The sequence below is a fragment of the Brassica napus genome, chromosome C7 (genome assembly GCF_020379485.1).
Source record: "Brassica napus cultivar Da-Ae chromosome C7, Da-Ae, whole genome shotgun sequence".
NCBI lineage: Eukaryota > Viridiplantae > Streptophyta > Magnoliopsida > Brassicales > Brassicaceae > Brassica > Brassica napus.
Genome location: NC_063450.1, coordinates 42,902,688 through 42,914,947, shown reverse-complemented (window position 1 = coordinate 42,914,947; position 12,260 = coordinate 42,902,688). Strand labels below are relative to the sequence as shown.

The following is a 12,260-nucleotide window of genomic DNA, read 5'->3' as shown; positions in this document are numbered from 1 at the left end:
TTCTCCAAAGTAATGGATCAAAGTTCACGTAGACCGGTACTATACGTAACAAAACCTATCAGTGATGTCGCCCTACACCGTTGTTCTTGTAAGTTGTAACAACCGAACAACAAATAACAATGTGTTCGTCTATTTGTGTTATACACAGAAGCTTGCGCATGTTTCAAAGATGACGCCTGCGTTGTAGTTCTGCAAGATGGTTGTTGTACGTAGCTCAAGCTTAACATCCACAATGCATTCTTTTACCATGTTTCGCAAGACCGCCAAAAAGTCACGGGAAGGTTTACGATTAGAAAAGATAAGAATAAAATGCTTAGTCTTACAGATAAGCTCCAAAAAATTTAGACAAGACCACTTTGATTAGGATATAAAGTATGAGAATTAGTTGAGATTATACAAAACTGTCGGCCACTAATATTGAATTTGATGATTTTTTTAGTTTTATTATGAAATGATTGGGTGTGATTGGCAATTGCTGTTGATGCTCTCCACAACCACAGTTATACCTACGGCCATAAATCTACGTCAATCTTGATTTGTATTTTTTTTTAAAGCTCACATCCATTTTTTAAAAATCTACAACACTTTTTTAAACTCATGTTTTATAATTGTTCTTCAAAGAAAAATAACTACGGTTCAAATTTATAGATTTTTAAAAATTAAAAATTTAAAGTCAAAGCAAAAAAATTCACAGCAATATTTCTACACCTAAAAAATGAAATCACAACTCATACCAATCAAATCTAATAAGTGTAAAGAATAAAAAAAAAGCAACGTCAACAAAATAATTATATATGAAAAAGACTAGTCATACTCATACGACTGATACTATGGATATGTTTCAAGTATCGAAGTGCATGTGAGAACGCATCGTCATCTTCCTATAAACCTGTCCGGTCCTAAATTGATTTGGGTTCGAAACAGTTACGAACTAAAGCTAAATTATTAATATACTAGAATCTAATACGGCTGATATATTTTTGTATTACATTTTTAGAAATTTAATTGTTATATTTGTGTCTTTTAGTTATATTTTGGTTTTTTTGTATAATATTTTTTTTAAATGATTAATAAATTTTTTTAATAATTATATTAAAATAGTTGGACCACACCTATATCAATAGGTCATCTTCTTGTTTTAATAGAATCGATTTCTGTTACAAAAAAAATTGTGTTTTTAGTCATATTTGTGTGTTTTTGTATATTATTTCTCTTAAATGATTAATAAAATTTTTTAATAATCATATTAAAATAATTGGATCACACCTATATCAATAGTTCATGTTTATATTTTAATAGAATATATATTTAATTAACTAGGAGTTATCTCTAGCTTACATTTTTACCTACCATCTTTAAAATTACCAATCATATTTTAGAGTAGTTTTTAAAACTACAATCATTTTTTATACAATGTAAAAATCTTATTTTCTAAAGTAACATTTTTAATCGTAGAAAAAATATTGATATATCAATAAATTTTAAAACTATATCCATTACAGTTAAATAAAAAATTAATTTTCTTACAGTTATGGCTCAACCAGTAATCTTTTATATAATTTATTAAAAAAAAAATTCAATAATCTATACATATTAACTAGTTAAATTTTAGAGACAAAATAACTGTTTTATTTCGTTACAGTCAGAATTAGTCTTATTTGAATATTTAAATATTCTTTTGCAAAAAGATATTTAAATTGTTTTTGATCAAAAAAAATTGTTCCATGAGACCTCTCGTCAAAATCCACGGCGCAGCCATTGGCTCGGCCAACCACCATTCTTTTTTTTGCCGACAATAGCTTCTCCGTAATGGTCTACCATTCAGTTAACGCATTGTTAAGATTGTTTCACTGTACTGTATTTGCAGTATTTTTGTTGTAGATATTGACATTTTATTTATTTATATATAAATTTGTATGTCGAAAAATATATTTATATATTCAAATTTTGTAACATATAGACTACAAAGAGGCTCCAATAAATCATTGAACAAACATACAAATGTTTTATTAAGACAAAAGTTATTATTAGAATGATAAATAATTGTTAGCAAACAAAACTTAAAATTTAGTTAAGCCCTTTATCAAAAAAAATAATTAAAATTTAGTTGAAGATATGTTTAACCAGAGAAAATCAAACATTAGATTTAATGTACATCGTTGAATTATCAAAAATTTAATAACAAACAAACCAAGTGGGAACCAAACATTGTGGGTTTGACTAAATTAAAAATAAGAATGTGGTTGTGAGTACTTAATCTCGTATAAAAAAATATAGTTTGGATTTTTTCAATTAAAAATACGTTTGAATAATATCTATGATTAGTTGAGTACACATAAAATAAAGATAAAATAAAATTAATAACATATAATATTGTAAAGTATTAATTTTATATCATAGATTTGATTAGTTTAAAAGATAAAAGTGTAATTGTAAATACATAATTTTGCGGAAAATAAAGTCATCCATATATTTGCTAATCAAATATTTAAAATCACGACTATCTTTTTCGTAAAATTGTATATTTTTGTTTTTATCGTTTAATCTAGTCAAACACATACCATATTTTTATTGTGTGTCTAACTACATTAAACGATAAGAACAAAAATACACAATATTACAGAAAATGATAGTTGTGCTTTTAAATATTTGACTAGCGAATACATTTGTAAAATATCTACGATTAGTTGACTATAGATAAAATAGTGATTAAATAAAAATTAATCTTACAGAAAAGGATAGTCGTGATTTTGAATATTTATTAGCGAATACATTTGTAAAATATCTACGATTAGTTGACTATAGATAAAATAATAATTAAATAAAAATTAATAATACTAATAATATTATACAATATTAATTTTATATCATTGATTTGATTAATTTAAAAGATAAAAATGTAATTGTAAATACATATTTTTGCATAAAAAGATAGTCATCCACATATTTGCTAATCAAATATTTAAAATCACGACTATCCTTTTTCGTAAGATTGTGTATTTTTGTTCTTATCGTTTAATCTAGTCAGACACATACCATATTTTTATTGTGTGTCTGACTAGATTAAACGATAAGAACAAAAATACACAATCTTACAGAAAAGGATAGTCGTGTTTTTAAATATTTGACTAGCGAATACATTTGTAAAATATTTACGATTAGTTGACTATAGATAAAATAGTGATTAAATAAAAATTAATCTTACAGAAAAGAGTAGTCGTGATTTTGAATATTTATTAGCGAATACATTTGTAAAATATCTATGATTAGTTGACTATAGATAAAATAATGATTAAATAAAAATTAATAATACTAATAATTATATTACAAAATAGGGTATGTGTTTGACTCGACTAAACGATGAGAATGTAATTATGAATACACGATTTTGTAGAAAAATAGTATTTTAAATATATGATTCACTAAAACGTTTATAAAATATTTATGATTAGTTGATTATAGATAAAATTATGATTTAACTAACTAATATTATAAAATATGGTATGTTTCTGACTAGATTAAACGATACAAACGAAAAATACACAATCTTACATAAAAGGATAGTCGTGATTTTTAATATTTGATTAGTGAATACATTTGTAAAAATATTTACGATTAGTTGACTATAGATATAAAAGTTATTAAATAAAATTATTGACTAAACTAAACGATAATAATGTAATTATAGATACACAATTTTGTAGAAAAATAGTATTTTAAAAATATATGATTGACGAATACGTTTATAAAATATTTATAATTAGTTGATTATAGATAAAATTAGGATTAAACTAACTGATATCATAAAATATGGTATGTGTTTGACAAGACTAAACGATAAAAATATAATCGTGAATAAACAATTTTATATTAAAAGTCGTAATTTTAAATGTTTGATTAACTAATACATTAGTATTTATAATTATTGAATATAGTTAAAATAGTTAGATAATAATATTAATAAATTATATTACAAAAAGTAATAGTTATTTTAATGAACATATTATAAAATATAAGAACGTAAACATACATTTTGTACGAAAAAGTAATAGTTATTTAAATATTTGATTAATGAACATATTATAAAATATTTATGATTGGTTGGCTATAGATAGAACAAGGATTAAATAATAATAATGTAAATATTTTTTATTGAGAAGATAGACTTTAGATTTTACTAGATTAATCGATAAATATGTAATTATGAGTATATTGTTTTTTAGAAATAAATAGTTGTGATTTTATGTGTTTGATTAACAAACGCGCTTGTAAAATATTTATAGTTGATTGATTAACTAATACAATTGCGAATAGGTAATAAATAAATTTTAAATTATATTACATCAAAAGCATATTATCATAATAACTTTAAAATCATTAGTTATTTAATTTAGTAATCAGAAACCATGTCTATAATATTTATATTTGGTTGTATTCCTTTTAATTTGGATTAAGTTATAATTTTAATTAAAAAAAAAATATTTTGTGGGGATTAATGAAGATTTAGAAAACTTTGATTTGTTAGGTTATATATATTAGTGATAAGAAAATAAATTAGTCTTACAAAAAAATATATATTAAGTGCTTAAATATTAATTGGAAAGTGAAATTTATTTATATATTTTATAATTACTGCATTCAAATTTTATTACTATAAGGGAATTTTTTTTCAAAACTTTAAATTGACATGAAATGATATATAATATTTTGGTGATTGTTGGTAAATGTCAATAGCTACTATTTTCCAAAGACATTGTCTATGAATGGTGGCGGAAAACCAATTAAGCCATATGTACAATATTGGTTAGACTTGTCGACGTGGAAATATATCCAATCCCACGTGGTTCATGAGTATTTCAATCCCCAAAAGTAGGTAATATATAGCTTGATCGCATTAAGATCGTGATGAAGAATTATACTACCTGGGGGAAAAAAAGTAGGTATATATTATATCTAAAAAAAACCTTGAAGAGCTTGAAGGGAAGAACCAAAAAATGGCGGACGAAGGAAGTGGAAGTGGAAGTGGAAGTGGAACAGCTAATTGCATAGATATTGTGCTTGCTATCCTCTTGCCTCCTCTCGGCGTCTTCCTTAAATTTGGCTGCCATGTTTGTTTCTATTTATCTTTATATATCCATCTGACTACGTTGGTCTATACACTATAGTTTCTATTTTTATACCAAATTTTTGAAACAAAATATGGGGAAAATAAATAATTGCAGGTGGAGTTTTGGATATGTTTGGCGTTAACGTTCTTAGGATACATTCCGGGGATCATATATGCTATCTATGCCATCACCAAGAAGTAGTGATCTCTCTCTCTGCCTTCTTGAGTCTTGTTATATGGCTACCACTTGTATATTTCATGTACAACTATAGTTTATACATGATAAATCACAGCTCTTCTCTTCTACTGCACTAGGACGATACGATTGATGAAGGAACGGTGGTGTTATTTTGATAGTTTCTTTTTTTATTGTTCATTTCAATATTGTAAGATAAACTTATTAAATATGGTAAAGTTAATATAAATGGAGTTGAATTTTTAAACGTGAGCCAGCCTAACGTGATCAAAACGTATCAAACACCCGGACAACACTTTCGAAGTGGACTTATATCCATTAAAATCGATCGGGGGTCGTATTAAATTCGAAACAATGTTCCAACACACCTTTAGAGAGGGAAACCAAAGCTAGATATGTAATCAAGGCACAACTCTCTGTCTCCACTTCTTACTCTTTAAATTGCCATTCTCTACGGCACATAGGGCAATGAGCTTGACTCGTCTGTGAATTAACCCATTTCAATATACAATGGAGATGAAACGAATGGTTGCAAGCTCCCCAAACTGCTCAATCACCATAAGCGTTCACGCGTAAGAATAGAAAGCAGGGGTTTAGTTTTAGCAACTTTTTGAAATATACAATAAAAAGCTTAACAAGATTTTCACCAAACAATCACACTGTGTAGAGAGACATGAAAAGAGAGTAGGGACTTACTTAGAGGGCAATCATCTCCAGGGAGTTTGCAGTCAGGACAACAACCGTCAAATGGCATACGACATATCCCACATGTCTCATCTTGAGCATCCCATGTCCATGATGCAACCGCATGCCACCTAAAGTTTTTTTTCACAAATGTAAGAGTTCACATACTGGAATTGAGAAACCACATAACACATGTACTAATGGGACAAAGAAACTTACTCTGTTTTTTTCGAAGTCAGGAGACACCGTAGCAACAAGAGTCAAGGGAAAAGAAAAAAAAAAACAGTTTTCCAAAATTAGGAACATTGAGCTGATCTTAGTCTACCCTATGTGAAAACTAGTTGAGACTTGAGAGTTGATAACAAAAATCCTCATCAAAAGAAGAGAATAGTTTTAGATATCATCATGAATCAACAAATCACGTTTTGAACATCAAAGAAACTATCGATGCATGATAAATAATGAAGTAAGAAGGATACGCAAGAGCTTGACTTTCATGGCTTCCTCCTAAAGAAACGAACAAATCTTATATCAGCTTTACAAACCCTTAAAAAAAACACACACACAATTCTCTCAGACATTTGATCGAACAACTCGTAGGCAGAAACCAATCATTAGACCAGTCTAACTCTGTAGTGAAAATAAGCAACCAAACAATTAATTTCACAAAAACAAATAAAAGATGTAACTTTAACACTCAAAGGACGATTCTCTCGAGACTCCAACGAATCAAACTCGTTCTGGAACACACAGTAACACAGAGAACACATTCATTCGATATACTCAGATATTACGAAGAACCCAATAAGGTTTAGATCAACACAACGGACACAAAATTCAAAATCTCACCGGCGATGACGGAGAAGCGAAATGCGACGGAGAAAGCAGCGAGGAGGAGGGAATGAAAGACGCGAATTGATTAACGTATGGGCTTTTAGTTTAAATTGGGCCTAAAATGGGCTCGTGGTTATATCTTCTTCTTTTTTTTAACGAAAATATTTTCTTATGTCAACAACAAACGTATTCAAAAAACTTGTCTTAGAGCATCGCAATGGTGAGTCCCATTGCGGAATCCTTAGATAGTTAAATATTAATATTTTTTCTGTTTTGTTTTTGTTTGAATAGTGAAGGATCCGAATCGAAATAGTGAGTCCAATGGTGAGTCCCATTGCGGAATCCTTAGATAGTTAAATATTAATATTTTTTCTGTTTTGTTTTTGTTTGAATAGTGAAGGATCCGAATCGAAATAGTGAGTCCAATGGTGAGTCCCATTGCGGAATCCTTAGGTATATAAACATTTAACACCAAAGCTAGGCCGAATTAATTCCTAAGTAAGTAATTAAAGCAACTCAAATCAGAGCAGATAGCAAGTTACAAGCAAACTAAGTTCATTTCAAACACAACAACAGTACTAACTTTTTTAAATATATCATACCTTATTACAGAAAATCTTGAGGACCGCCACTCTCCTTTGAAACCTTTCCAATGATTCCTGAAAAAAACATGAGATAAAACATTAAAAAATTTCATCAAAATTCAAGAAAATACAATGAAATAGAGGAGATAAACTTACCTCGCACAATCAATAACACCAAACCTATTAAAACTAACAGACAGACCGTTAGCTTAACTTCTGATTTGTTCTTGGAAAGCTCATGTACCGTCTTCTCAAGGTGAAGGACCTTCTGCTCACTCTCATAACCTTGGACCTTAAGATCCCTAAGTTGTCTCTGAAACTCCATCATCTCCTCCATTACTGCCACTTCCCACCATTTCCAAACGTGGCAGTCTCCATCATCAGCATTGTCGCACGTAAAGTACCTTCTGTATAGATTTTTAGAAGTGTAAGAGCATCCGAGAACAGGCTGAGCTCCACAGTAACATGTCGTGGGGATTCCATCATCAGCCTCTGGTTGACGTGGGTACTGAACCGGCAATGAATTGCAGTAGCTACTGTCAGCTTCATCCCCGTAAATCTGACATTCGGCTTCAAGAAAGGAGGTTATGTCTAGAGACTCTGATGATGAAGAGGACTGACTGTAGCTGTAATCTTGTCTCATTTTCGTTAACCTGAAAGAAATTATGTAAGAACATAGTTAAACAACAATACTCATCATCACAAAACGAATTCAACGAGATATAATAAGAGAAAGTTAAAAGAAGATTGAACGAGCTGAAAAACAAATTAGTTAGCGAAACGAATTCAACCAAAACCCCAGTACAATGCGTATAATCATCAGCAAAAACCAAATATTAATTCAACGAATTCAAATAATTAAACGAATTACAACTTAAAGAAATCAACGAGCTACTCAAACGGAAGCAAGGAGCAACGAAACAGAGAACATATCGATTGAACGAGCTTTAAAACCCCTCTCCCCAAATCATTTTATACCCAAATCGTTTTGAAACCCTAATTTTAATCGTTAAACAAAATCGATTCAAACCCCATAACCCAACCAGATTGAGAGGAAGCAAGAAGATAACGTGGCCTGAATCGAAAAATCAAAGGAATCAAAAAAATTACGCAACGATCTACCTTCGTAAAGCACACGGAGAGGAATCGCCCTTCCTGTCGCCTTTCTCTCGAGAGCCCCTTTTTTTCTACGCGGTCGGTCGAAAATAAGTTAACCATTTTTGACCCAACGCAACACAAACGACACCGGCCCTCTCAACGCATGAAACGTACACAAGGATCAAATCCTTAAAACCCTTCGCGACGGGTCAATCCTTAGCTTAAGTCGGATAATTAATATTATTATATTATCACTAACCTAAGGATTACGCCTAAGGATCACACTTGGACCTCCGTTGCAGTCGCTCTTAGTCATGAAATTACGGATCTCATTTCCTCGATAAACCCGCAAACGCGCTTTTTGCTGTTGGTATCGGTTGTTGACGTTTTATAAAAATCACAAAACGCTACAAACTACTCTAAACTTCTCAAAATCAAAGTTGGTTACAACTATCATTTGCGGTTGCGGGCATTTTTTTTTGTAAAAATTATTGAAATATCTAAATAAATAATTTTAAATATTTTTTATAAAAATGATATAATATAAATTCTAATATATATATATAAAAGTTTAATACTATGATTTTGTAAACATAACTTTTATATTTATTATAATAATATGATTTACAAATTTATTATTTATTATTGGGTTTTAATATTATCATTTTTTAATTATTTTTTTGTTTATTAAATATTTTTTTATTGATTATTTTTTCATATGTGGGTAAACCAGCAAAAAATGACCCGTAAATGCAACAATTTCAAATGGTGTGCCAGTCATATGAAACACTTAATAACGCTTAAAACACAACCACCCGCTTTCGCAAACTTTTGCATCCGCAACTGCTGCGTTTGAACAAGTCAGGCTCTAAATCAATATTTTTCTTTCCTTCGTCATTATTTTACATTTTAGTTATTTTTATTAGAAAAGAAACATTTGATTATACTTTAATTTGGATTAGGAATAAGATCCATTTTAGCTTACTTTTAGTCAAAGATTATCCACCATATTTTGTTTTAGATTTCTTACTATATATATACAGACTAATAAGTTTTGTTGTATGTCATAAAAATGAATATTATTATTTTCCATATGTATGAATATTTTTATATTTTTCTATATGAAAGAATATTTTGTTCTAGATTTCTATACTATATAGGGAACATACCATATATATACAAACTAATAGTGTCCCCTTGGCTATGACCATGCAAATATAACCATATTTGAATACAAAACTTACTTTCAAAGCTATATTTAATTTCTTTTGACCCTGGAATGGTATGATATTGGTATATGTAGATATATGTATGTGTGGGTGTGTATATAAAGAGCACTACCCCACTTTGAAATTTATAAGAAACAAACACAAAAAAAGAGTCATGACAAGAAACAGGGTGAAGATGGCTTACATAGAGAATGAGACTTCAAGGAAGGCAACATTCAGGAAAAGAAAAGGAGGTATCATGAAGAAAGCCTTGGAGTTGTCAACTCTCTGTGACGTCCCAATAGCCGTAATCGTCCAGAGCGAGTACAACTCGGTCCCTGAGGTGTTCCCTCCATCGAGACAAGCTATGGGAAACGTGGTGGCCAGATGGGATTCGTTGCCGCTCGTTGACAAGACCAAGAAGATGATGAACCAAGAGCAGTTTATCCAACAGAGGATCACCAAAGCAACTGAGAGTTGCAAGAAGGTCGCGAAGGAGAACAAAGAGTTGGCGATGAAGGAGGTCATGTATGATTGTCTCCGTGGCGACACTGCGCCATGTGATCTTGGTGAGGGTGAACTTCGTGATTTGGGTGGTGTTATTGACCAGTATATCAAAGGTCTTAATCGTAGGATCCAGGTTCTTATGAGGGACCATGCATCGTCCTCCACCTCTGTTGTTCCTGATGCTGATGTTGCAACATCTGTTGCCATGCCTACAGCTGAGATGGGTTCTTCCTCAAACGTCAAGGACTTTGATCTGAATCAGACACAGAGTGAGTGATTTGTGAGCATCGTTAGCGGTCTGCCGGTCTCAACCATGTTGATGTTTCGGTTATTTAAGCTTCAATAAAAATATGTTTTAAGTACTTTTGTTTTAATTACATGTGTGTTTCGTTGGTTTGACATGTAATATTCTAGTTCATCTTCAATAAAATTTCATTTTCGCCAGTTTTATTTTTATTTCCTTGCAACAACATATTTTATGTGATTTCACGACTCGAGTGGTTAACCTACGACCGCATTACACACAAACTAACAACTTGAGAAACTGAAATAACACGTATTGATCAAATTAAATTGACTTTTTATAGGTTTTATGGACCTTCAACTTTAAACTAGGCATGGGCATTTTAACCGGGACCCGAAAACCTGAACCGGAACTGACCAAAAAATATCCGACTCGGAACCAAACAAAAAATTTACAAGTACCTTTTGGCTCTAAATTTCTTTTACCCGAAAGAACCGGAACCGAAAGGAACCGACCCGAATAGACCTGGACCCAAAAAGATCCGACCCGAAAAGATCCGACCCGATAAGAACCGATTTGTCCCGACATAAAAACATGTATATCTAAAACTATGATTTTTTGTGTGTTCTATTTTATATATAATATTTTATGATTTAGTTGAAATATTTTTTGTTAACAACATTTGTTATTATTTTATAACATTTTTACGTAATACGAAACTTTAAAATGTAAAATTTAGAGTTTAAAATGTTTTATTTTAATTATTAATAGTTTCATTTAAGTTATTTAGTAAAATTTTAGATATATATGACAAATATCGACTAAATTTGATGGCGTTGGGTATGCCATGTCCTTTTTAGATTCTAAATACCTGAACCCGTCCCGGATCCGATATGGACCCAAAAAATTACGGGTATTTTACGGATATTTTAATTATAGACCCGAACCGACCCGGACCCGAGAAGAACCGACCCAAACCCGACCCAAAAATTTTTAAGTACCTATTAGGTATAAATATTTAGGATCCGAAAGACCCGAAAGACCCGGATCCGAAAGAAATCGGCCCGAATCCGACCCGAAGACCCGAACGCCCAGGCCTACTTTAAACTAATCGGCTATCATTGAATTGACTCACTCTCTTGTATATTATTTAAGTTTCATCAAAACTCCCAATATGTGAGCTTATATTCTTACATAGACTTTTTAAAGATTAAGATCCATGATCCATTATTCTCAGTATAATCTTAATGTTCTCTCTCAAGATAATAACTCTTCTAACCATTAACCTGTCAGACCATTATTATCGGGTCCGAGAACACAAATCACTATGGACTAGATTAGAAAATATTAATCAATTTTTTTATTAGACTTGTTTAGTAGTTCAGACACCATATTAAATTTGATGGGCTTTCAATTTTAAACCAATTGATTGGCCCAAATCATTTATGTACTGCTTAAATCCTATCGAAACACCTAATGTAAAAGATTTTATTCTTGCATAGAGTCTTTAAATATGACCCATAATCCATTAGTCTCTACATAAATCATAATTTGTTAAGAACCATATTGTGGATAACTCATAACCAAGAGATTAAGATTTGTAATCTTTCTATTTATATATGACGGTGTAATCTCCTATATAAAGAACTTTTCCATTACTTTTATAACACGTTATCAGCACGATTGATCTCTAAATCCCTACGCTAATACCCAAATCGAAAAACCCTAAAACCCTAACTTTAGCCGGCGATCCGACGAACCCTAAACTCCGATCGCGTCTCTTGTTCCCGCATCTGTT

At 30.7% G+C, this 12,260-nt stretch overlaps 1 protein-coding gene across 1 annotated transcript; it reads left to right on the top strand.

The window, feature by feature from the left end:
• Positions 1-9,135: 9,135 nt before the first annotated feature.
• Positions 9,136-10,659, top strand: LOC106352177 (agamous-like MADS-box protein AGL80). Its single transcript, XM_013791846.3, has one exon. It carries the CDS (start codon positions 9,788-9,790, stop codon positions 10,493-10,495), a length of 708 nt encoding a protein of 235 aa, XP_013647300.3. The 5' UTR covers positions 9,136-9,787; the 3' UTR covers positions 10,496-10,659.
• Positions 10,660-12,260: the final 1,601 nt, after the last annotated feature.

Coding starts and splice junctions, on each gene's coding strand:
- LOC106352177 (XM_013791846.3), top strand. CDS start 9,788: ATGATATTGGTATATGTAGATATATGTATGTGTGGGTGTGTATATAAA.